This window comes from Rhynchophorus ferrugineus, unplaced genomic scaffold (assembly GCF_030347505.1).
Source record: "Rhynchophorus ferrugineus isolate W39M unplaced genomic scaffold, kcgeb_rfMv2 rfM6, whole genome shotgun sequence".
Taxonomy (NCBI): domain Eukaryota; kingdom Metazoa; phylum Arthropoda; class Insecta; order Coleoptera; family Curculionidae; genus Rhynchophorus; species Rhynchophorus ferrugineus.
Window position 1 is genome coordinate 16,405,766 of NW_027472585.1, and position 27,191 is coordinate 16,432,956.

The 27,191-nt window shown below is 34.1% G+C and overlaps 2 protein-coding genes and 1 long non-coding RNA gene across 12 annotated transcripts in view; 1 reads left to right on the forward strand and 2 right to left on the reverse strand.

Annotated features, from left to right (window-relative positions):
• Window positions 1-282: 282 nt before the first annotated feature.
• LOC143198184 (uncharacterized) lies at window positions 283-957 on the reverse strand. The gene is made up of 3 exons (XR_013006177.1): window positions 820-957; window positions 592-764; window positions 283-511 (listed from the first exon to the last, which is right to left on the reverse strand). It is a non-coding gene; the product is annotated as an uncharacterized LOC143198184 (long non-coding RNA).
• Window positions 958-1,665: 708 nt separating this feature from the next.
• sll (adenosine 3'-phospho 5'-phosphosulfate transporter 1) lies at window positions 1,666-3,216 on the forward strand. The gene has a single exon (XM_076407259.1). It carries the CDS (start codon window positions 1,737-1,739, stop codon window positions 3,081-3,083), a length of 1,347 nt encoding a protein of 448 aa, XP_076263374.1. The 5' UTR covers window positions 1,666-1,736; the 3' UTR covers window positions 3,084-3,216.
• Window positions 3,217-7,270: 4,054 nt separating this feature from the next.
• Window positions 7,271-27,191, reverse strand: part of rdgB (retinal degeneration B) — a 30,961-nt gene continuing 11,040 nt past the window's right edge. For 2 of the 10 annotated variants that reach the window (XM_076407261.1, XM_076407260.1), the window contains exons 2-22: window positions 21,347-21,502; window positions 20,713-20,845; window positions 20,456-20,659; window positions 19,062-19,319; window positions 18,854-19,006; window positions 18,608-18,800; window positions 18,404-18,555; window positions 17,771-17,863; window positions 17,518-17,715; window positions 17,136-17,462; window positions 16,054-16,212; window positions 15,813-15,992; window positions 15,089-15,259; window positions 14,472-14,600; window positions 12,919-13,187; window positions 12,609-12,863; window positions 12,393-12,553; window positions 10,528-10,708; window positions 10,191-10,462; window positions 9,844-9,919; window positions 7,271-8,506 (exon numbers count right to left, since the gene is read on the reverse strand). In XM_076407261.1, the coding sequence (XP_076263376.1) occupies window positions 8,432-8,506; window positions 9,844-9,919; window positions 10,191-10,462; window positions 10,528-10,708; window positions 12,393-12,553; window positions 12,609-12,863; window positions 12,919-13,187; window positions 14,472-14,600; window positions 15,089-15,259; window positions 15,813-15,992; window positions 16,054-16,212; window positions 17,136-17,462; window positions 17,518-17,715; window positions 17,771-17,863; window positions 18,404-18,555; window positions 18,608-18,800; window positions 18,854-19,006; window positions 19,062-19,319; window positions 20,456-20,659; window positions 20,713-20,845; window positions 21,347-21,424 (3,717 nt within the window). In that variant the 5' untranslated portion in view covers window positions 21,425-21,502 and the 3' untranslated portion in view covers window positions 7,271-8,431. Of the gene's footprint in view, window positions 8,507-9,802; window positions 9,920-10,190; window positions 10,463-10,527; window positions 10,709-12,392; window positions 12,554-12,608; window positions 12,864-12,918; window positions 13,188-14,471; window positions 14,601-15,088; window positions 15,260-15,812; window positions 15,993-16,053; window positions 16,213-17,135; window positions 17,463-17,517; window positions 17,716-17,770; window positions 17,864-18,403; window positions 18,556-18,607; window positions 18,801-18,853; window positions 19,007-19,061; window positions 19,320-20,455; window positions 20,660-20,712; window positions 20,846-21,346; window positions 21,503-27,191 lie in introns of all 10 variants that reach the window. The other 8 variants (XM_076407263.1, XM_076407262.1, XM_076407266.1 and 5 more) reach the window with 5 other exon arrangements.

Genomic DNA, 27,191 nt, shown 5'->3' on the forward strand with positions numbered 1-27,191 from the left:
ACATAAAAAACAGAACAAATGCAACTCACAACTGCATTTTACTTACCCTAATAATTATTAATTACATCCGAGATATTTTATATTTAGGGCCCTATAATATAAAATATGGTAAAGATCCTTTAATAATTCTAAAGTGAGTACTATCCAACATGATTGGAGAATTTTAAATTCAACAGGTGAAATCCAAAAATCCTTTCCATTCAATTTGATAAATATCTTAAGGCTAATATTTCACTTATAACGTAAACACAAAAAAAATACCTGAAGACATCTGAAAGTTAGCTATAATCCTGCTGAGGGTCCCAATAAGTTCGTTCCAAGCCAGTACCATTTGCGGATTTTCGTGAACGCGATTCCAAGAAATAAATATCCCATCGAAGGCGTTCGAAAATATCAGCAATGAAACAGTTTATGTTGGACAGTTACCAGACGATGATCATTGCTATTTGTTCATCGAAAGTTGTTATAGTACCGACTTGGAACTGTGACATGACTTTATTTGTAGTCCCATCTGTAATAAAGTTATGTATTAAAATTTGATACAAAAATCTGATCTGCCATATATTTTCGGCTTATTTATTTCAGCCCTACCCACAATACAAACGGAACGTGCACTTCGGGCGCTCGAGATTTTTTTGGGAATTCGAACGATCCCTACAAAAATAATTAATGATACGATATCCGGCTCCTTATTCTCTTGAGGGTTGGACCACACTTCACTGGCACCATAAACACTCACGCTGCGCATGCGAATTGTTCTAGAACTAAAATAAAACAAAACTAAAAATTGATATATTAGAAATTGAGAGAAAAACTCACCTAACTTTTCTGAAGAATATGCTGAGATATGCTGGCTTCGATTAAGAAGCTTCTACGCTAGCCAACGAGATGCCTGAAGGCAATTTGGCAATGAAAACTTATTTCCATCGAAAACTAAACACATACGCTGAACTGATTTCAATTTGAATTAGTGTATAAAATGTGATAAAAGATAATGATCAATGGATGATATTATCGCGCCGTTAGGGTCTCCCGACATCCTAGGCAAAAATCTTCAACGAATTGTTCGCGTGCACCAATGGCAATCCATACTAGCCTACTCATCATCTGGAATTTCCGGCTGTAGGCTGTAGGAGACCCGCAAGGCGAGCAACTAAAAGTTGCCGAAGCAACGGATGATATCATGCGACGTATCAATGTCTGTAATGATCTCCAAATTGATCACTCACCCAGTCGGTAGACTTAATGCCGAGGACTGTGATTCGGAGCCCATGTTAAACAGTAGGTCCAGTCTAGATAAACCCTCGGATTTATAACTTTTTAAGAGTGGCTATTAGTAATAAGTGTGCCTGTTGTATAAAACATCTTAAAATATTTTAGTTTTTGTTGTATTATATTATTGAATTTATCAATTTTTTGTTCATAATCGAAATGTATGGATTATAACCATTGATATATAAGCATTTAACATTTTAATGTTTGTCGCTTTTTTAATTAATTTGTAAGTTTAATTTTATGTAACGCATTTCTATATATTACATATTGGCTAACATTGTTAACTTCACTGGTATTTCAAATTAGATTCTTAATATTATTTGTTATTTAGTTTTATGCAACTAAAAATACTTGTCAATCAAAAACATCTGTTAATTACTTGACTGTCAATGTTAACTTTGACAGTATTTGAAATTTAATAATGTCAGGTTTTTAATATTATTTAAATATAAAAATGATTAATGCTGCTATTTATTATACCAAAGAAAACCGCAAACATGGCTCGTAATAACGAAATATTTATTTGTTTCATAATTATATTTACGATAGTGTTAGTGGCTTCTGTGAATGTGTGGTTACTGAATACTGAAATTGTAAAAAATCCCCCGGAAAACGTCGCTTGGTTTGTTCATGCAGTTCGGAATATATTGGGCTATGGAACTGTGTTTCTGCCTGGATATGTGATATTTAAATATGTAACGAAAACAAATTACTTAAACAAAAGCGGCCGTGGACCAATTGGTGGAGTAATTCGTACATGTTTTGGCGAAGATGAGTTACTATTAGTAAATTCTAATTTACACAACACCCGAGCACCCAGAACGGCATTCCAGGATGGTGTGTTATTGTTGTTCTACTTCTTTGGACTACAAGTGTCCTATTTATCCTGGGGTGTGCTTCAGGAAAAGGTTATGACCCAGAAATATGAATCAGGCAGTGGAGAACCAGGATATTTTAAAGACTCTCAATTTTTAGTGTTTGTAAATCGAATATTAGCATTCATTATGTCAGCCATTGTATTATTTTGTACAAGGCAACCAAGACACAGGTGTCCCTTGTATAAATATGTATTTTGCTCATTCTCAAACATCATGAGTTCATGGTGTCAATATGAGGCATTAAAGTATGTTTCATTTCCTCATCAAGTATTAGCCAAAGCTAGTAAGACTATTCCTGTAATGATAATGGGTAAAGTGATCTCAAAAACCAAGTATGAATTTTATGAATATCTGACTGCTGTAATTCTGTCTGTGGGAATGTTGTTGTTTATGTTAGATACAGGCAATGATAGATCAACTAGTACTGTAACAACTTTTAGTGGTGTGATTCTATTATGTTCTTATATAGCATTTGATAGTTTCACCTCAAACTGGCAAGGAAAGTTATTTAATACATATGAAATGAAACCGGTCCAGATGATGTGCTTTGTTAACTTTTTTTCCTGTATTTTTACATTGGTTTCCTTAATTCAACATGGTGGGCTCTTGGAGTCTCTACAGTTCATGTTTACTTATCCCCAATTTATTTTTGACATAATAGTATTGTCCGTATGTTCAGCTTCTGGTCAGATGTTCATCTTCAGCACCATAGATTCATTTGGTCCTCTGGTTTTTGTGATCATTAGTACCATCAGACAGTGCTTGTCTGTTTTACTGAGTTGCATCATTTACCACCACCAGGTGGATGTTATGGGTAGCATAGGGCTGTTTTTGGTTTTCTTTAGTATATTGCTAAGGATTTATTGTGGCTATCGAGTCAAAACCATCAAATTGCAAAACTCGAATGCGCTGAAAACCCAACAGAGTTAAACCAGTCCTTCCTTATTTGGTTCTTATCTTAATTTATGACCTAACTATTTTTAGTATTAACTTTAGATATTTATATTGGGAATTATACAGTTATGTAAAAAAATCGTTGATAATACATCATATTTATGTATAATTGTTTTATTTATTACATTAATACTTAATATATAATCCTATACCGTCTTATACCTATAAGTTGACCTTAAAAGAAATAATTTTATTGGCGTCTTATAAATATAATTCGTCATATAATAAGCTCCCGACCGAGCTTTTCCAACATAAACAATAAATTTGAGGTAAAATTCAACTTTGTTCATCAACATATTTTTAAGAATGATGTATCATATATATTTTTTTTAGTACAGGGCTTCTTTAATTTTTTATGCTTCTTTTGTGGAAGGATTGCCTTGGTTTTTCGAAATAGGCTTCTTTACTTTTTAACTTATACCATCTTCTTAAGGCATTCCTTCAATATCTGCAAAAATCCAGTAGTCACCGCGAACTAAATCTAGTCTATATGGTGAGTGATTAAGTAATTCGTTCACTTTGTAGCGACCGCTACGACCCTTTAGGCCATCACGCATTCACCTACACCAAGTTGAAATGTTGGCAATGCCAGTTGGATTAGTACCATGCGGTTCCCGGCTATAAAAGACCACCACGACGACGTCTCGCTCTTTTCTTTTCTCTGCACCCTTGTAACAGTACCACTTCCATAGCGCTACTGTATTTTACTTAACCTAATATCCTGTCCATTCTCCCGTCGACCACATGTATCAATTTAAATCGAAATAAACAAGTATTTCTTCAACCAGTATTTTCAGTTCTCGTGCGAATTCCTTCCACAAAAATAATAGTGAGTGTTCCGACAAAGGACCGCATCGACAGCCGCACATTCCGACCGAAAAGACGAACATTTCCTACAACTTTATATCATTTGGAGGTTAGGACTTCTAGGTTAGATCTCAGAAGGCTAGAAACTGGCGTCATCTATATATAAACCTATTACTTATTGAGTGATCTCCTACGTTAATAGACTCGGATAAAGTAAATTCAAATGTTTAATTTGTAGATCCTAACTTAATTATTCAAAATTATATTAACGCGTGAGACGTGATCTATTTTAATTTACAATATAATATTGTGCTTGAGAGGTGGCCTATTTCATTAATATAAAATAATGAAACATGAACCTGGTATGTAAAAGATCACTTCAATAAGTGATCTGCTGTACAACTTATAATCTAAATCTTATTCTAGATACTATTCTAACTTATTTTAAAGTCTATCCTAACTTATTCTAAAAACTATTCTAGCTTATTCTAGATATTATTAAATCTCACTCTAGATGTTTATTAATTAGTTCGTATGGTAGTTTGCGTTTGACTCTATGCATTACCCTGTCATCACGCACTTTTAAGTCTTTGGCGAGTGCATTGGGATGCACTGGACGCTGCTGCTGATGAAGCCGGAAGTTTCTTGTGACTGATATTGGATCCCTGAAGTGATGATAAAACCGCTGTATCATCAGCATATGTTGCAATAGTAGTGTTTCTTGAAGTCGGTAGGTCAGCTGTGTATGATAGATATAACAAAGGGCCAAGAACACTGCCCTGCGGAATACCGGAATATATTGGATGTAGGTCAGTGTGTTCGTCACCCTGTTTTCAATTTAACATGCAGTCCCGTGTGTCACACCTTGTCGAAGGCCTGAGAAATATCAAGAAATGCAGCGGATAAATATTTTTTATCGTTTAAGTTTTTGTTAATTTGGTTGACTAATCTATGTATTTGTTCTATTGTTCCGTGTTTATTACGGAAGCCAAATTGATGGTCTGGAAATAATATTTCTTTGCTATGCGATTATTTTAAGTCTCTTAATGTATAGTTTTTCGAATAGTTTAGAGATCACACGTAACAGGCTTAAGGGACGATAAGAGGAGACGTCTTCTGATTTTTTCCCAGGTTCATAATGATTTGAGACACTTTCCAAGTGCTAGGAAAGTAATTAAGTCTTAGTATGGCATTAAATATGAATGTTATTAATTTTATGTACTTTTCTAAAGCTCTTTTAAGATTCTTTCAGTAATTAGGTCAAAACCAGAAGCTTTTTTAGAATAAACTTCTTTATGTATTGTTTGTTCTAATTCCTTAACAGTAAATTTCTCTTGTGGCAGATCCATTTGAAACGAAGTGTTAAATAAATAAACGGTAAATTTAAAGATATGTATTATATATTCTGCCTAGATTCTCTCTAAATAATGGCCAGTTAGTTTTGGTGTTATGCAAAGAAGGTGGTTTTGATTTGTTGAAAATATTTGAGTTCACTGTTATAATAAGCAGTGAGTGATCAGATGATAGATCGAAGCATGATTCAGCTTTGCACGTTTTGGTGTCAATATTTTTTGTAACACAAAAATCTATGGTATCGGGAATTTTATTTCTATCTGACGGCCAATATGTTGGGTCACCAGTAGAGATATGTTGTAAGTTATATGCCTTCATTGCTTTGACCAATTCTCTGCTTTCTGTTGTTATTAATCTAGAACCCCAAATTACATGTTTTGCATTGTAGTCTCCTCCCGCAATGAATTTATTACCCAGCGTGTTAAAGGAACCGTGTTCTGCCTTGTTGTGTTTAGGTGGACAATAGATAGCACCCATTGTTAAAGGCCATCGTTAAGGCCCTACTTCCGTTAAATGTGTTTCCGATACCATCATATCAATATTTTGTTCATATAAGAACATTTTAAGCTCCCTGGCATGTTGCTGGAGTCCATTAGTACTCCAGACGGCTATTTTGTATTTGCTGTAATGTCTATCAGTCATTAGGCTAGTTTGGTAACGACGACGGTGAATAAATTCATTGTACTCATTTGCTCCATAAGTTTACCCATCATTTCCTCTAATTTACTAATAGTACTTACGGGTTCAGTGGTGATTGGCATTATCTGCGTATTAGGCCTGACTGTTGGTTACTGCGTTGAGTATGATATATAAGGATGTTGTATTGGTGCTTTAGGCGAGTTAAATGGTATAGGCTCTCTTGGTGGCTGTAAGTTTCTTTTTTCTCTCAGTGCTCGATAAAATTTTTGTTGGAACCCTTTATGGACTAGATATTCTCTAGAATTTGCAGGATGGTCACCGTTACTGTTGACGCATTTTAATTTATCGTCACGTGTTTTGTGCTTGTAATCATTGATCGCATGCTCGCTTGCGCATTTCACACATCTATACAACTTGCGACAGTATGTTTTGGTATGCCCATATGCTTGGCATCTGGCGCATTGTGAGATGATTCTTTTTGTGTATGGTGGTTCATATTTAATGACATCTCGTAAACATATTTATTATTTTCTTTTGGTTTCAAATCAATACAAAACATTGGCAGTGGCTCCTTTGTTACATGATGTTTAATATTGTGTATATTTACAACTTCATAGCCTTGTTTAGCTAGGGCTGTTTTAACCTTTTATGACGAATTTAAATGTTTTTCGGACTTTGGTCGAAAAGTATGGTATTGCGTGTTTCGATTATTCAATTCTCTTATTAACACTTTGAAGTGTTCAGCGTCAAATATTTGAATCTTTCTTGTTTCAGATCCAATTGTTTTTATTATGTAATTATTACATATTGTCTTGAGCAAGTCACGCAAATTTTTAACTATACCTACCTTATATATTGTTACTGGGGGTGGTCTGGGAATTGCTTTTGGTTGGTTTTCTTTGTTGTTCTGGTTTTCTTCTGTAAGGGCACTGAAACTGTTGTATGTTTGGATGAGTTTTTGAGGCCAGTAGTCGCTAATTTTCCTTATTATTGGCTATTGATCGCTACTTCGAAGAGCGGGTAATTCAATTGATAAATCGGCAGAAAGGTTATGTGGATAAGCCATTATGTATTGAAATTAACTGTACAGATCACTTAATAGTTACTAAATGTTTGATTTAAATTTTTAAATTTACGCGCCTCATATTTTACTCGCTCGATTTACCCTTCCGAAAATAAAAAAGGAAATTCCTAGAAGATAGAGCCTTGCTTATAAAAATAAATTTAAAATTTTACGTTGAAATGTTCACAGCTTTAACGTTTCGTTAAACAGCTAGTAACATGATAGTTTTGTTCACTCCAAACTACAAGTTTAGAAAGCGGTGTTAAGTAACGCACACATGGGTAAAATAAAAACCAATCGGTCTATTTCAGCAAAATAATTTTAATAGACTCTAATATATTACAACGTCTTATTTAACAAGTGTATAGATTCTATCTATATAGATTTTGTCTTCACAACAAAAAACAACAGCACCATATATACCTAGTACAATGATTAAGTTTTATCAGCTATTGCAGTTCGAAAAAACACAAGGAAACATCACGATCGAAAGCATATTGTCTAAAGATGAGTTCCGATATGAAACAGGAAAGACTAAAAGTGATTTGATTTTTTTATATGTAAAGTTTTTTTTTCGAATTTATTCTTGTCGAATAGAACATTTAACATCTACGAGAAACAACTGGAATGTACGAACGGAACAATGTCGGCATTTCTCGAACGATAATAACGATCGAAGGTGAAAATAAATAAGTACAATTTTGCTACAATAATTATACAATAATATTTACACAACTTTGCGCTAACATTTAGAAAGCACATGTCTATATGTATCACTTTGCCTGCTTTATTGAAAAAACTGATTGTACATTCGGAAATAACAAAAAAATATTTACAAACCCTTGGATTTGTGTTATGGTTTCTCTTTGCAATACTTTACATGATTACTATGATTTAACAATTATTCTACAATATAGTATTTTTATTGGATGATTGGTAAGAAATAACAAAACAAAATAAAACGGATATCTATCTTAATAAGTTCTGACAATCACTGTCTTTTTGAATTTTATTAGAAATTGTTTAGTTTTACTGGTTATTAGAAGATATCATTATCATACAATAAAGTATAGTTTATGCCTTCTTAAGCTGCAAATTTAAGTAACATACAGTGAAATAGAAAGTTTGTTCTTGGCAAATTTTCCATCCAGGTAATTATGATATTAAAAATGTATCTTAAACAACGTTATTACAACATATAAAAAATATTTACTGAAATTTTCTATGTTTTAATTATGATATTTATGTAGTGTCTGATTCATTTCAAATATTATATAATATGAAATACATAGTAAGTTTATTCATATATATATAAATCTCAAAGGTGACTATGTAAAAAATCTGGTCAATATAAATGATGTGTAATATATATTTTGGTTTCAGTGTTGTTCAGCGGGAGAAAATTCACGGTTCCGAACTCGAAGTGGGAGATATTGATAATACTGGCTTCGGAAGATATCTCTTAGTGCTCATGGATCTTTCGACGGTTTGTGGTAGATCGGATGCAATTGGGTAAGATGTGGCCCTCTTTGCCGATCTGCGAAAACAAAAGAGTCATGTTATACTTTTGTTTTAATTCACGATTCGCGGGTCGGATATTGTTTAACACATATATGACGGTTAGGGAAGCTATTGAACTACGTCAAGCCAATTTAATTAATTCTGATTACAGCAGCTTTATTCCTCAATTTTTTACCTTGTTTATATTAATATTTACAACATAAATGTTTAGGAATCAATTTATTTACATACATCACTTTAAAGTTCGCTATTAACTCGGTTATTTTAGCCAATAACAATTACTACGTGTTTGGTTGGTTGGTTGGTTGGTTGAGTAATGGTTCAGTCTATTTTTGTTTGTGTTATTTACAACAGTGCTGAAGGTTTAGTGTAGTATAGAAGGTAAACATTAAAAGAAACACGACGTTGTCGATCATGTTTTTGATTTGTTCACAGCAATCTTCTGTTTAATAAATAAAAAAGTACCCTTGATGCGTTTGAGTCGAATTTAATAACAAAAGATCACCGTGTAAGATTAAATGGTGTGTAAGATTGGGTTTGTGAAAAAGTAATCCACGTTTTTTCAGATTTTTTTCCCTAGAATAAAAGTTGATGCCCTGTACGATTTTGTCAGAAGTCGCCGATGAGATTCCAGGATAATAAAAATGTTGACCTTTAATAGCAAACGAAATAAAAGTAAGAATTCACAATTATACGAAGCATTGTTTTTATTTCTTTGTTTAATGTAAAATTTGTCCCATTTGTCCAAAAAAGCTTCTATGAGTGTGTAACTCAGACGACAGAGTGCCCGTTAGTCAAGCTCAAACGATTGTGCGGAAATCGTTAAGCGGGATAGTGGGGAGGAATATTGACTTTAAGAGTGGTGAATAATACTTGGTCTCGGGAAATGTTATACTCCGTTTGAGTTTGCTGATTCTACAGTCAACGAACCAATCTGGTTTCCTTCGTTTAATTTTTTAAGATATGTTTTAACGTGGATTACTTTTTACATGCATCAGAATTTCATTTTATAGGTCAATGACAATATTTCGATGATTTTTACGAGATGATGATTACCTTCTGTACCATCAGGTTTAATGAAAATTAATATTCGTATTGTTTCTTATTTATTTAATGTTTAAACTCATATTTTAAGTCAAAATATTTGCGAAATAATAACCCAACTATTGGTTATCTAAAAATGCATCATAAATGGTGGATAATAGTAATTATTATTAAACCTGATATGTACTGATACTACAGAGGGGATGTGCTTTGGCAATAACCATTATTTAGATATAGTCCACCTATGTTGAAATGTAAGAATAATTACCCTCAAGCTTACTGCTAATGCTACATATGACTAATGTAAACCTTTCGTTTTAAGAAGGCTGCTGTTGTGGCTGTAACACAATTTCGGGCCGGCGACGATATTCCTCCCTGGTCGTGACTGAAAAACACGTCTCACACTCAAAATGGTCAAACACGAACAACAAATCAGCGGCTTTACGGCGCCATTTTATACATACTGACTGGGAAACTTTATTTGTTTATTATTTTTTGATTCTGATAAATAAACTGCGAAAATGTAAAACAACAAGCGATAAATATAGAAATAAAAAATTACTCGCATGCAGTAAGAAAACTACACGAAACAGAATGCCGAATCGCATCCACCATTTCGTCATAAATGTTGGTCGGTAAAATAACTTAGTTCTCACCTTCGTCGTCTGTTGATGGTTTGACCGGGTAGACCGAAGTAACCCCTCGGTATTACCATGCGCGCATTCCCTTGTGCTGGCCGGGAACCACCGTGAGCCATCAGCGACGCCAAATGCGACGCGTAACCTTCGGTCAACACTGTGGCCTGCGCGTGTTGCTTCTTTGACGCCTTACCTACTATGAAAATCTGTTTGGGTTTCAAACCGATGTTGGTGTAGACGCTTATATCTTTCGCACTACCATAAGCCGAATGTACAATGACGCCGTGATTCTGAAATTAACAGAGACGATGTTCGATAATAAAGTAATATATATGTTGAGCTTGATAAACGTTACCTGGATGAGATTGTTTAAGTATGCAGCCTTGTGACCCAAAGGATCTGTGGAAAGGCCATCCGCGAAGGAAACCAGTCCATGGGGGAAGTTATGCTGAGACAGCCATGACACAACTCTTCGGTGTTGCATATCAGGACGCCCAGTGATGTAAATTATTAAATAACCCAGTTCTTGCCAGTGTCTAAAAAAGCATGTCAATTACAGTTGCATAATTTTCGATGACCTAATTACGAAGTTGGCTAGGAATTTTAATGATCAATGTCACAATTTATGGGGATCATCATGAATCAAATTAGGCTTGTAAATTAGTTCCCATCGAGAAAGAGCGCCATATTTATATGATAAAATTATGATGATTTGTGAGAAACAATATTTCTTCCAAGCCTTCATTGAAAAATAAATCCACATTTTATAAATTGTATTTTGTTGAAGTAAATTTAAAATATTTTTTTAGGAATTGATCGACGATCAAACTAGTTCCAATCCGTTTTACGTTTGCCAATTATTTGATAAAATTTAATTCTATGTCACGGCCAAATTAATGTGAATTTGATGAAATATTCTAGGATTCTACTAAACCTCTCCCCAATTTATCATACTAATACTCTCTTGTTGTCTGCACTGTCATTTTACTCATATGTACCAACCACCCCAGCTTTTGTGCTTTCAGATATTGAACTCTTCATTTTTTAAATATCTTGATTAAACCTCTTCGATCTTTGTTCTTCCAAATATTCCTCCCTGACCCTTCTAACTACCCATGTCATTCACCCTTTGTAGAAGAACATGTCCCTCAGTAAAATGGAATAACCATGAACGGAAGCGAGCAGACAATATTAAATATCTGGGAATCCATTTTAATCGACGTTTGACATGGAAAAAACATATAGTGACAAAACGCAAACAGCTTGGGTTTAAACTAAATCAAAAGTATTGGCTGATCGGGCGTAAATATAAATTATCATAAGATAAAAAAGTTTTGCTGTATAAGTAAAATACCCAGGCCCATCTGGACCTATGGTATTGAACTGTGGGGTACTACTAGCAAATTTAACATAGATATCCTCCAGAGGTTCCAAAATAAAGTGTTGCGAGTCATCGTCGATGCCCCATATTACGTGTCCAACAAACTGATTCAACGCGATACCCCCTTAGAACCCATAACGACTGTGATTCGACGTGCTAGTGCGAAGTACTCTGAAAGACTATTAGTGCATCCCAAAGCACTCGCCAAACAGTTATATGTGTGCGATGAGCGTAGTGCATAGAGTTTTAAACTACCATACGAACTAATTAATAAACACATATAGTGAGATTTAATAATCTCTAGAATAAGCTAGAATAGTTTTTAGAATAAGTTATGCACATATATTTCTTTTCATTTGTATCATTTAAGTTTTATACCTGAGAGATAAAAATATTGCATTTTTCCACATAGTTGGGTGAATTTGTGATTTGTCCATTTTCACATCTTTTGGTGCTATTTGGGTTCAAATGATTTTAGATTGATGAAAATTATTGGGATTGTAAAGAATTCTATATTGAAACTAACAGTAGTAAAATGAGCTTTGTACAACCTTTAATTTCTGAGATGCAATAAAAACTGTAATTACAGAAAATAGGTGGATTTTTTTCGCAAACATTTTGGCAATCTTCACTAGCTTCATTATCAAAAATTTTCAATGAAAAATTTATTCTACAGACATTACCTTCTATAGATCTTGAATTGAACAATGTTGTTTTCGATAAATCTGTATTCGCTAGAATATTTTTATTTGCTACAGTTATTATATATAAAAATGAACATTATTTAATAGACCAATATTAAAATTACTTACTAATACTTACTAATATATATATCATACCTGACAACGTCAACTGCTCCTGCTCGAACTTTTGGGTCTCTACCGGTCACGGAAACGCTGGCAGTAAAGGAACCATCTATGCTGAAGACTACGCACTCTGTTTTAGGTGGTACGACCGTTAAGAAGAAATCGACGGACGTGTGATCTCCCCGAACAATCATCTGCGGGGGAGTGAGCAAGTGGATTTTGATTGGACACAATTAAGTCATACGTTACCTTGATGGGATAAAGTCCATAACCTACGCTCTTATCTTCAGGTATGGTGTACGTTATTCTTCCGGTTTTATCAGTGACCTCTGTGGAGAGCAGTATCCATTCTCCGGACGAGGGATCCTTCATTATGTGAATATCAACTTTTTCACCGGTTAAAGTGATCATATCCAACGGGCCATACATAAATCGGGCGACCAGCGACTGCGCTGCCCCCTCGCGTACTATCACGTCATTGGCACGATGATTCGCAGCGACATTCTGTAACGAAACCCGCATGAAAAGGGCGGCGACGAGTTCACATTAGTGAGCTAACCTTTAGTTTCACGGACGTCCGCTTCTTGTTCCACTTCTCCCTGGGCTGTCCGGGTCGGAACACCGATTCCCGGCCTTCTTCCACGCCGGCCACCTCACCGCCACCTTCGATGCCGCCTACTTGACGCAGGATGAAAGCAATTACGTCGCAGCTCTCCCAGTAACTGGCGTGGAACAAATGGGGTAGCGCGTTGGTTGGGAAATTGGATAGACCCTCGGGACAGTATAACGCGTAATCCAAGCGTTTGCCTCCCCACCATTTTTGTTGCACTACATCAGAGAAATAATCGGTTGTTTTAAAACATCAACGATACGTGGATACATTTAGATACAAAGTGATTTTGGAAATTAGCTGTCCTCGTTTTACGGATAAGTTCGAAACATGTATGAGATAACTACGAAATCCACATTATGCTTTAACATAATCGCGACCTGGGCTAAATTAACGACAAACACAATAGGTGATAAAAAGCAGTGACAATCGAGAGAAAAAAAAACAAATTATTAGAACCAGGTACATTGATGGATGCTACAGACTATGTTGTATTGATCTGAAAACGTGATAATACTATTCAATAATTGAATACTCTATATATATACATTATTCTGCAGAATGTTTCATCGTTGTAATCTTGACCCTACAACTTCCGCCTTTTTCTGATCAGTCAATGATCAAAATTGGAACAACCCGATCTCTGCAGAGTTCATGCATAACTTACGGAGTTTCTCCATACTGTCTTCATTTTCTACTTTCAACTCATAAATTTGACGTTGAGTAGGAACTAGTAAATTGTTTGAATGTGTAACAGGTTGAATAAACAAATGGAAGATTCGATTTGAATTTACACTGTTCCTTTTTTTTTATTGACGAACCTGCTTTTATAGAGGTCTAGCAAAACTAGCAGTTATATAATTTACCATAGTATGTGACTAGAGAGGCTCTCGTCAAACCATAAGCACAGCAAAGGCAAATTATCATTTTTCCTAAGTTATGATTCTTCTCCCCTTACTTTCATGACAAAATAATATCATTAGGCAGTCTTCACAAGAGCAAATATAAAATAAAGGTAATACAAAAAAAATTACATGTATCTGTAAAATTATAGGTAATGGCGCTTTGCAGTTATTTTTTAATTGATCAGAAGAATATTTTCATTGTTGAGCAATGTTATCAGAAGGTTTCGTTGATGGTTTTCCAGGGTGAACCCATGAATTTTTGTCCAATAAAATTCTCAATGCGTCAATCTTCACACTTTTACGTCAAATTCACTAGTTTTAAATAATTAAAAGCAAACACAACATCAGAATAATCCTGAAGGGACATAATTATAGCTTTTCATTATTGTTTGATTGAAACAGGAGGAAACACAAACAGAGGGTAATGGATGTCATTGGTGCAACTTTTACTGAATCACTGTAAATCATTGTTAACATTAAAGTAACAGAAAGCACCGATGATAATAATAATTAATTCCTGGTTCTAACACAATCAACTACAAAAAAAACAAGTAAACGTGCTTGAAAAAAAGTTACACAAAGACTCTGAGCACTTACAAGCGTTGATGGTATGAAGTGGGATGGATTCTATCAGACCAGATACAGTACTTTGTATAGAAACTTCGGATAAACGCCTAGGTTGGACTTGGTCATTAAACACTTGGGGATTAGTTTGTAAAATTTCCACTAGAAACAGACACAACATCGAAGGGTTGATTATGTTCAGTGTTTAAATCATTAATTTACATTGTGCTATTTCATTTGGTGGACAGGTAAAGTACATACAATAATCATTGTCTCAGTAAAAGCCTCTGTTTAGGGTTCTATTGCTATAAGTAACACCTCAATAGAAACATTCATAAGCAGAGACTCCTCCAAAAGTAGAAAATAATTTGTACATAACAATAATAACTATTTTCCCATACCATTCTATAAAATCGAGTTACCTATGATTTATGGCAATCAAAATAATTGATAAACTATACAATTACTAAACTATTGTCTTAATTGAAAAAATATCTAAGTGAGATTCAGTAGTATTTATATCATTTCCACATGCTGGCTATATAAGTTTTAATTGGATAACGAATGGCAAGACTGATTGTTTTATGTTTTATTTAATTGCATGTATCTACAGATCTACCAAAACTATATATATTTGCAAACTAACTTACGTAAATGGTAAGGTTGACCATTTCCCAGAGGATACTTGGCGTATCGTGGTACGTTCACCGGTGGTAGAATAGAAAATCTGGCAGAAATAAGAGGTTCCAGTCGGGAAGCTACAGGATCGGTTGGATGGAACAAATTGTAAACTTGAAGACAACATGGACGGGTTATATTTCCTGTGAGAATATATTGATTAGCTATAGTTCGATGAAATATAATAAATGTAATTTGCAAAAAAGTAATCCATGTTTTTTGAAATCATATTTTATTCGTAGTTGTATGTTTAGTGTGCAGAACTTTAAGAGAATAGTTAAAATAACAGAAAAGTTATACAAAATACGCCATAACAAAATAAAGATAAAAAAGGTAATTCCAAGAAGGCTATATTAAAAAAGTTTTGTTAAATTTCTGATAATAATTTTAAAAAAACGTGTTTTTTGACTTAAATTTGATTTATAATGCTAGAAAACTAGGACCATTTTGTTGAACCATTTAATTCTCCAAAAAGTGGTATTGAGATGATGTCTCCCACTACTTTTTCACTTTTCTCAATTTTTGTAGGCCAATTAATTTTTACAATTATTTTTTCCTATTTTTATTTTCATAATTAATTAGACAAATAAGTTGTTATAATTTGAAACAAAATATGTATAGTAGTGCAAGGGCTAAACCCTGAAACTACAAGAATGGATTAGTTTTTCATACACCTATTAAAAGTTGAAAAATTACCGGACTTTTCGTCGGGAGCAGCTATTTTCCTGTAGGCTAAAACTAGAGCCAGCGGACTGCCGAACATAAAAAAGTCGGACACCTCGAATTCCAACTTAACCTGCGAGTAATCACTGGTGGAAGATGATCGACGTCGTGAAGGCGGGGCAATAAGGAGCGCATCATTATTGCTGGTCTCGTCTGCAAGATTTTAACAGTATCATAACAATAACAATCGGAAAATCCTCAATGTATATGTCACCTTTATGGTCATTGTCCAAGATGCTGTTCTCACTGCCATGTCTAGAGGTGTATTTGTTATTCCTACACAAGGCGTCGTAACCCAATATGGAGCCTAGCGAGTCAGCCACGAAGCATACCTGACCAGAAAAGCCCTGACCTTCTTCCGATCTAAGGAATTCTATAAAAAAGGTTTCATCGATAAGTTCGCAAAGTAACCGAAATTTGGCAGACTGCGTTCGTCAGAAGTTTTTTGTTGGCAAGCATACCTAGACAGTATCTATACATTTTCAGCAATATTGGTTATTTATACTTTTGTCATTTATTGAAAACACAGCAAGTGTTTTGGTATTCTAAAATAAAATATTCATATAATATAGTAACATTCTATGATAGTAAAGGAATCATCTTCCCTTTACTTGTTTATCAAAACCCTACTTATTTTCTTATACAAAAACTATTACGGATTATAGAAAAACCTGCCGCGAACCTTTTAAAATGGCGTAAGGTAAATAGCAAAACTACAGGAATGCTATCAAATTGCGTGCCATAGTAATAAAGTTAGGAGCCTTAGAGCTATAAAGAGGAAGCCTTAGCTCTAAACCCTTTCTTTCTAAAGATCAACATTCTTCTACTAAATTCTGATTACTGGTTTGTGGTCAAAACATTATATTATATTAAAATAAAATATTAGATGCTTGCTCTTGTCATCACATTGTTCTCTGTCATCACATTTAAATTGTTGGAATCAAAAACTACAATTCTACTATAAAAGAATTGCATCAGCATACATTTTTATGAGTATTTGATGGGCGTCGGCAATAGGTTTCTTCAAATAAAATAACAAAAGTTATGAATATCCAAAATGCAAGTTTGAACTGAATGGTATACACCGAATAATTCAGTAATACTAGAAAAGTGATCTACATTAATAGATATTGCTGATGAAAATACATGCCAGCATCTAATGTAATAATAATTTTAAATCCAAGTAAAATTAGATGTATAGAAATACTGCTAAAATGACGATTTTACCATTACTGACGTAGATGACTAAACACAAATACTAAAAAAAAATCCATACACTTTGTATGACGGACTAACCTTGATAAGCGCCATTAGCAGCATTGATTGTCCGAGTTACAGCATCCTGGTGGTCGGAAGTGGCCGTGGCCAGAATCGGAATAGCACCGATGGGAATCGAGTCGTGGGTGACTTGAGGCACGTCAACGCAAGATGGAGAAACGTCGAAGCTATACGGACTAAGACTAGATAATATTCCTAAGCTCTCTGTACATACTGATGGACAAGACACTAATCTTATTGCTATGTGTCCGACTAGAGATGGATAATGTTGACGCATTACGGATTCGAACGCACCCTTAAATGTGGTGACGTCCGATTTTTTCGCCGTCATATCCACGTTCGCATCTAAAAAATATCGTGGTTAAATTTGCTGTCCGAAGACAACACGATTTCAACATACCTAGAACGCTACCAGCGTGAAGAACGAGTATTAACACTGTGGTATTGCATGGAATCTGAGAAACAACGGCACTAGGCGAATCTGGCCTGGATGTATCTAGGGAATTAACTTTTCCACGTTGGAGCACCTTGCGAGTACCCCTTTCGCTGGCGACCCTCTGCAGGAACGTTGGTGAAAATATACTATCTTCAGATTGATCTGAAACATCACGATAAATCAGCATATTGAATTAAAAAGCAGGTTTAAAATTCACCATTCTTTGCGTTGTCTAAGATAGCAGGCGAAGCCTCTATATCCTCTTCGGTTAACAAATCCAACGAGCTCCATTTCGCCAAAGAAGAGGAATCTACAAATAATATTGCTAAATCGCTCCAATATACACTTAATGGCATCAACAAATGACCTTAAATTAAGATCAAATTGTTTACTATATTTAGTAACAGAAGACAAAATAGTTAAATACTACATCGTTTAACAAATTCACTGAGCAGCATCTGTCAATTCATTTCAAGTTGGCAAGCCAATTAAAGTTAACTTATCACGGCATTTTTAATGGCCGTGGCCGAATTATTCTAGTATTTTGAATGTAACAGTATATTATGTGTTAAGCTTTCTGTTAAAGTGTTAAATTAATTATCAGGAACATTTTCCGATGTGTGTAAGAATAATTTTATAGATTTGTGTTTGAATTAATATTTTTGATATATAAAAGCAAACTAAATTAAAGCGTATATATGAGATGATAAAATAATTGTAGATTTTTTACTAATAATAGTATACTTTGTTACAACATGATAAATTAAATGATTAATATTTATATGAAATTAAGAATGGTAAAAAAGACCACCGTAAAGGGAACTTAGACATTGCTAGAAATTTAACTTACCTTCGCAGTCAAAGAATTCTTCGTCAGAAGGCGACTCAGAATCCCTCCCTAACGCTTCTATCCTCCAATTGGCTACTTGCAAATCGAAACTTTTCACTGAGGCTGAACTTGGTGAGTGCAAGTTTCGTGATTGTTGCCATTTTTCGTCTCGCCTGCACATACAAAAGTGTAGATTGTATAAGAGCGATAATTACAGTTAGTTACTTTATTGTTAAGTTAATTTGATCATCATCTGAAGCATCTGCATCGGAACTGGCCGCAGTTTGAATTGTGGGTACGTTGGTGTTTTTGGTCAACAAGGGACTGTCTTCAGAAACTTCTATGCTACCTAAGGTGGCGGCCAACGTTTTACATGGATCTTCCTTGGAGGTGCTACTATTAAGATTGTCATCTTCATCTAAAAATACCATGTTTCTAGATTATCGTTGTTTATATTACTTTGAAATATACCTATTTCGTCGTCTTCCGTTTGTCCCATCTTCCTCTTAAGAGCCAGCTGAGTCTGTCGCTCTATTTCCCTGATGTCGGCCATCGTCAGACCGTGCCATTCGTCCTGCCAAGCCCAGGCTTGACGGTGCGCTCGCAACATGGTTTTTCGCAGAGCTGAAATCATATAAATGAAAAAAGAACAACCGTCAGATGTCGACGAGCTTCGTACCGACGTCGTGAATGAATTTTTCAATTTTCGTCTGCATCCCCCAATATCTGAACTCGACGCGACACAACTTATAAGCGCACATCATCGCCTTGCCAGTGGGCGTTGGTTGCGCCTTGTCCTGAACTTCATTCCAGTACTCTTCGGTCCAGTTTTCGGACAACGGCCCTCTGCCTGATTTTTCGGATGTGTAGATCAACGGATCCTCTTCGCGTAAGTAGTCTGCCCCGTAGAGTTGATCTCTGACGAAATCGATGACGTCTAAAAATATAAGTTTTTTATAGGTTCCAAATTGTTAGTTGTATACCAGTTTTATTAAACTAGTTAAATGTATTAGGTTCGAAGGAAAATGGCACAAATTTAAATAAAAAGTTATAAAGGAAAATAATTTGTATTTTAATTTTTTATGAAGAAATGGTGAATGCGAATTTAATGATACATAATCCGGCTTTAATCAATTTCATGTTTAAATTAATATTAGCTTAATGAATGATTGATAGCAATTTTATTATATGTTAACGTGTTTTTTTACGCATTAAACTAAATTTATTTTATTACCTGTGATAAAAATCATGGATAAAATGATTTATATCAGTATTTATAAATGTTTACTATATTTACATTCTTTTGATCTTAGATGTTATAGTTTATGTTTGAAATCATTAAACTTTATTTATATAGACATTATAGAGAAATAATATTGTGTAAGAGTTTTTATAAACGCCAGGTTTTTTAACATTTTAACTGACTTATAGGAACAGAATTATAAATATTTTCAAAGTTACACATTACTTATGATCTTTCTCATTATATTACTAATCCCAAATCAATCCAGAAATATATTATTTATGATTGATAATTTTCTTTAACCAGAAGTATTGTTGATTATGTGTTGAATTGTAATGACTTCGTTGGTTTTTCAAAAAAAAGGAAAAATAAATTATTTTACTACAAATATATTAAACATTTGGTACATTTACTTATACTATAAAAATGTTCGGAACAGTATATTTTCTCGGATATTTATTTACAAAATATATCTCACGAATTCCAGTAATAGTGATAAACTATTTTCTTCTATACTCTGATCAAGTTGTATTGCCAAGATATCGGGAGTTTTCAATGGGCGTGTGAGTTCTTCAATACGATCAAATATATGACCATGATGATAAAATACTTTAAAATAATATTTGTACTTAATTGTGAAAGAATTTCATAGCTAAAAATGAATAATTTCCCGAAATCTTGGTGATTTCTATTGAACGGGTAAAAATGACGAAAGGCGACTTACTGATTTTAAAAAGTAATATTAATATGCTTGCTGCCGTTACAATCAATAAGTTTGATGATACATTTTTGGTATTTATTTTTTGTTGTTATTTCTTGATAATACTCACCAACTATACGGTTTCTTAAATCGCTGCCAGTTAAATGAAAGACATTGTCTTGATGGCCATTATCGGGGAAGTAATATGTTTCAATTTCAAGGTAGAATTTCTCAACAAAAGGGCAGGTGTATCTAGTTTTTGTATATGGATAGGCGTTCCAAGCCTCCTCTTCTACCATCAAGGCGGTTTTTGGCAGAATTCCTTTAATCCACCCTATAAAAATAACATAATTATGACCGAATTTATCTCGCACCGACTTAATATACCTGGTAAATGACTACCAACATGGTAGATTTTCTTGGTGTACTGTCCTTGACCACCCGGCCCATCTTTGTAGGGTTCATTGATCAAAATCTCGACGCCGCTGCCTTGTCCGCTGCTCTCTTCGCGACTTTTTTTCTAATAAAACAATGTTCTCGTCAATAAACACAAACTAAATTGGGAAATTTGCGGGTTCATTAAAGTTTTCTGGCTTAAATTAAGTTTTCAGTCGAATGACTACGAATCAGTATTATCACCGATGTAGAAATTATCTGACAAACACGTTGATATATTGGCCATTTGCCAGCAATAATTTTCACACTTTCGTGAGCTGGCTGAATGACATCGATTATTGGTTAACAACAGCTTAATCCTGGCCGTGGTGAAGGTGAAACAGGAAAAATGGTGAATGCGCCTATACTATAGTAGTAAATGGTATTAGTACTTTCTAATACCAAAAGAGATATATCTTTGGGATATGTAAAGCCATTATTTTTAAAATAGAATCATTATAACTATTATATAGAACCGGGTGACGTCATATAATATGTTTCCACAATAACAAAAATAGCATGGTGGATGCACTTATGAATAAAATGGCGAAGTCGCCGTACCGGAAAGTAACTGACTTATACTTACAGCTATCATATACAACTGGGCGATTCTATACTCTTCCACAGTGAGTGGCAGCGGAATTCGATACTCTTTGATGAGCATGATGGGGGCCCCGGGCCAGCCTAAGGGGTTTAAAGGCCCGGGCCCTTGCGTGCCCTAACACCCAGGGCCCAATATAATCTGCAACATAAAAACAGTCGTTTTACAAAACCTGATTGAACATCCAAAAGACTAAGTGTGTCGGTAATTATTTCCGGTTTGGAAACACTAGTCACAAGTACACAGTGTTCTGATTTGATACATATTTCATTTTATTCTACTGACATTAAGCTCAAAGTTGTATGTTATGTCCCTCCAAAATAACAGCGTTATCTTTATCTATATAATTCTTTCGTTAATGTGTGTGTAATGGAGATGCCGAAAAATATAGATATTTTTGTTAGTCGATATTTTTCGATATATTTTCCCAAAAATTATATATAATTTTTAATAAACTATTACATTTAGTACTTAACTTTAAAGGGTTAATTTATTTTCGTACTTTACATATTTTATCCATATTTTTCATAGTTGTTGTAATATAATATTACGAAATTATAAAAGTTCAGTTTACGCATAAATAGACGTTATGATTAATTTTGTTTCGCTTTAACTGTCAAAATATTATGGGAAAAAATAACTGAAAATAATATATTTTATCTGATCAAATGTGTATATATACTTAACTATTCATACATCACATTTTTGGAATCGACGAAAATTCCTTTTTTTCGTCGATTCTTTTTTTCGAAATTTCCGAAAAAGTATGATTCAATTTTCTCAGAAAATACGTCACTCTAAAAATGATATATTTTTTAAACAAAGTCGTACTGATTTTTTAATCGACTTCAAAAAAGGAGGATGTTCTAGGTTCGGCTATATGTATTTTTTTAAAATGTATGTACGCCGATTTCTCCGTCAATTATGGACCGATTTTCAAAATTCTTTTTTTATTCGAAATGTGCACCATTTTTCTTTCGAGGATTTTTGATTTTTTAGTGAGTTCCTTATTTGTTTTTTGAAGTCGATTCAAAGAAACAATTATTAAAAATAAAGGACGTTTCAGGTCCTAGGGTCCGCTACCTAGTTTAGGTGATTTGAAAAATGTTCCAATCAAACCAGGACAAAAAATTGCTACCCTGTTGTTGCTAACATTCTAACCATTACATCATAGAAACAGCTGCCTTTAATATTTCTACGACGACTTATATGATAGGGATAGTGCTTAAAAAGCAAACTGACTTTTACACTGAACTACTTCCGATTTTTCGTCACATCAGCTCAGCAATAACATTATACACCAATATCTGATAAAAAAATATGTGAAAATATTGTACGTCCCTTCAAAATTTGAGGTTTTCCCTCGACTTCCCCCCCTTCCCCATTAGATCCTAACGTGGTTCCAATGGAATCACTTCTGAAGTGCATTCTTTCAAATAAAAAATAACAATTTTGAAAATCGGTCTATAATTGACGGAGAAATCGGCGAACATACATTAAAAAAATATATACAGCCGAACATAGAACCTCCTCCTTTTTTGAAGTTGGTTAAAAATAACAATTCTTACAACAATACGTTCAGTTGTAGCAATCTAATTATTTTATACCTTTTTCGTAATTTCAAAACAGGCTTCAACTTTGACAATAATTTTTTTTTCATTTGAATCAAATATTTTTTTCTGGAGCTTCTTACATTTCCCTTTTGATGTCTGCAAACAACCAGTAGTTATCGGTGACCAGATTTAGATGAAGGTTTGCACTGTTAGTTTTGCACTGCAATTTTTTCATTTTATATTTGAGGAAGTTTCTTAATTCACTCAGTTGTTCAAATTTACAAATACATATGTAGAGGCCATAATCTTGTCAGTTGGCGTTTGAATTTTTGGTCATTTTGGGCGACTTTCAATAACCCTGTCCGCTTAGCTGACGATCTTTGCGAGAACAGCAAGCAAGTTTTTGTGAAGGAGCTAGGTCTGGACAATACGGTCTGTGAAGTAGCACCTCCCATTTTAATGTTTCCAAATATATTTTTACCGGTTTTGCAACATGGTATCGAACGTTGTCGTGTTGAAAAATATAGTTGTTGTGTCTTTGCTCGTAATTCGGCTGCTTTTAACACAGTGCTCGACTTTAACGCATCCGTTGTAGTCGATAGCCACTCCACATGGATTGTTTCATCGAGTAATGCATTCATATCCTCGTCTTCCTTCCTTCAGAATACATTTTGAACCGGTTCAACATTCTCGTTTCATTATTTGCGATGTAAAAAGCAGAATTTTCTATAGTGTAATGCGAGTCAGCGCAAAATCTCATCGGCTAGTCCAAGAGAACCATCCACAACGACACCAAAGCGAAATATTCATGGCTATAGTCTTAGCTCTTAGAACAAAATGAAACTGTGACTGCATATGTCATCCTCTTACGTGACAAGTCACATGTTGCAGCTCTAATGAGAAGTTCTGCCACACTCAGAATATTCACAAACCCAGCGCTTTCAGGTTACCGCTTGTTGAGACAGATGCATCATGGCTTGGCTGGTACACAGTTTTAAAATATTGAAAAAGTATAACGATCTTTCGACACGGAATCGCCATATTGCCCGGTAGATGGGAATAAGTTGTAGAAAATGATTTGATTAATACGTATTGTACCAAGTATTGCCTATTCATAGAGAAGAAAAAATGGATTTTTGTGAAAACAAGGATAGGAATATATGCACCTAATATTTTAATGATATCAAATGTTCGGAGCCTACAATGAATAAATACTAGTGTTGGGAACTATCGACTGTTTAGTAATTGACTACTTTTTAATATCGACTGTTTCAGTCGCTATTTATTATCGATTGTTTCAGTCGTGTACTTTTAGTTACTATTTTTGGTTCTACTAATTTCATTCGACTTATTTCTAACGTTCTGGCTCTGTCGTGCTAGCCACGACCTTGACAATAATGTAGCCAATTTATGCTTACATACATTCATATTTAATATATATAGTTTTATGATTTTTTCGATAATTTGCTTATAAATAATAATATATTGTATCTTAATATAGTAGCATTTTTTAGTTTTAGTTTTAGCAATAGTTTATTTTTTATAATAGTAAAATAATTTTGACTATTTTTATGGCAATACCTATAATAGTACACAATATATAATAGGTAATATTTGGATTACTCTCTCAACAAAAAATATTTCCGTTCAATAATAAATAAAGCATTTACTTTATTTAAAAAAGCTCTAGCAGTTATTTTGTGATTATTTATGTCATGAATTAGTTTTTTTCTAGGTACATGTTTAATTATTATTTAGTATTTATGCTTATTGCACATCTTTACTTTTTAGGTTTTGTTTAAGTTCTATTGTATTGTCTATATTTATTATAGTATATTATTTGAAAACAACAATATATTAAAATACGATAAAACATTTGTGGGGTATTATTCCAGTCCATCGAAAAAATCCATTCCTTTTTACAGATCCAGAGAACATTCAAATATAAAAGAGTAATGTTACTTCGTTTAAAATAAAATTATTAATTGCATGTTAATACTATTCAATAATATTTTTTTCCTTTTCTTTTTTAAAGTTAGTACGTGAAGGAATATATACTTCTCTGTCTCGCTTATAATACCGTTGGAAAATATAAGCACAAATAAAATTAACTGTTCTAAGCAATTATCTCCGTCCTTTCTTCTCTCACAATTTATACAGGAAATGGTTCGTACATCTTCGTCTGATATCACGAATTGAAAAAACATTCGAACTGTGCATATGACTGAAAATAGTAATTACTATAATACGCTAGTTTTATGACTATCGACTGTTTCAACTGTTTTCAGTCGATAGTTCCCAACGCTAGTAAATACGTAACACATTATCACGTTATTCTACCGACGAGAAAACAGTGAAAACGTTTCCGTCAAATGGGCCGTGTCGTGCCTAAAAACAAAACCGTATCATTCTCGGATTACCCCCAATGAATTGCCTGTTTTTTCTCATTGTCACGCCTATAATTTCTGGTAAAACAGTCCCCATCGCGTTCATAATCCAGAATAACTCGGCTTTGATTCGGCTTAATAAACACGCTAACGCTCGCATGGAACGGGTGTGCCGTTCCAGAAGATTGGGTAATCTAATCACACGCGGACGCTTAATACCGAGTAAGTACGTTGTCATGATCCGCGACAAATACCTCTGTCTCTCTCGTCTGGTCACTAGATCAATAGACGCAAAAGCAATATGATATGAACCGTGAGAAAATGGATAAAATTATTTGTGGACTTTATTTTCCTTCAGATCCGATCAGCAATAGGCATCATGATGACTGTATAAAATAATAACAAAACTATTGATTCATAAGACAGTGCAACCTCTATATAATGAAATTGAATTAGAAAACATTCGTTACATTGAGGTTTGTTATATAGAGGTTAGGTTGGACTAAGATTGGTTTTAACAAGGTAAGAAATCTTATTTTTTAACCTCAACAGCAGCCTAAAAAAGATTGGTTCATCAATCAATCATAAAACCAATTTGGACCTATGGGGTGCAAATATGGGGTTGTACTAAGACATCAAACCAACAACTAATCCAGCGCAGCCAAAACAAAGTTCTACGATTAATTGCCAATGCTTATCGCTACGTAACCAACGAAGAGCTGCACGATGACCTCGAAATCAAATTGATACACGAAGTGATCCAACATTTCGCCTTAAAACATGAAATAAGTTTGTTAAATTACAGCAACGTGGAAGTAATACAGTAGTAAGATGTAATTAATAAAAAAATAACCTCAACATTACGTAGAAAAAATCATGTGCTTATCCTGTTAAAGTAAACGATGTCTACTAATAAATGAGAATACACTTAATTAAAACACAGTCAAAATAGAAATCACAAGATTCGCACATAAACACAGAATATCAACAATGTAATATACCTTTGTTCATCTAGTTTTCATTTTGTTTCTCTTGATAAGAGAAAAAGTCCAATCCAATTCTATGACGGATTTGGCAACACCCTTAAATCCCTTAAACCACCTTTATGAGAAATAGACATTTTATAACATTTAGAGCGTTACGAGCGTATTTTATTGTAAAATCATATTGATTAGTTTTAATTTTTCTTTTTTTTTCGCTTTCTTCCGCTTCATCATTAGTAACTGGCAATACAGATGTGATAATTTTAACATCAGTGAGTTTTCAACAGACAACTAAACCATCATCAGGGGTAAGAAACTCTCCGAACTCGATCTCTTGAAGGTTGAATTCTTCTGGAACTCTTTGTCGAGTCTTAGCTAGTTCGGCGACCGACAAGTCATCATTCTTATCACATGGAATTTTAAATCCACTCTTCTTGAAACAGTTTGTGATTGTTTTGCACTGACTTGACATTGATTGCAAGCTTTGACAATCATCCCCATGGCTTGTAACACGTTAATTGTAGTTGGCTTTAATGATGCCTTGGTCTAGTAGTTGAAGTTTTATGTTTGTAGATTAGAAATGTCTCCATGTGCAGTAACAATTATCGAAAAAACATAAGGATTTTCTTTTTTTCTTTACCTTTTTATCAAGATATTTAAGTCAAGTTCAAGTTTGTCTTTTCATTCATCACATACCTCTGCATCTTCACCACATAATTTTGGAAAAATCATTTCGTTTATCTTTTTTAAATCATGAAGTAACTCGGTGCTAGTATGGACCCAATTTTACTGTGAATTTTTTTATATTTTTTTCTTTTTCCTGAAGAATAGGGTCTCTGCTGGCTCTATCACATTTCGTCTAGTACTGCTTTAACTAATTCAAAACACAATCCTATGAATTAACATA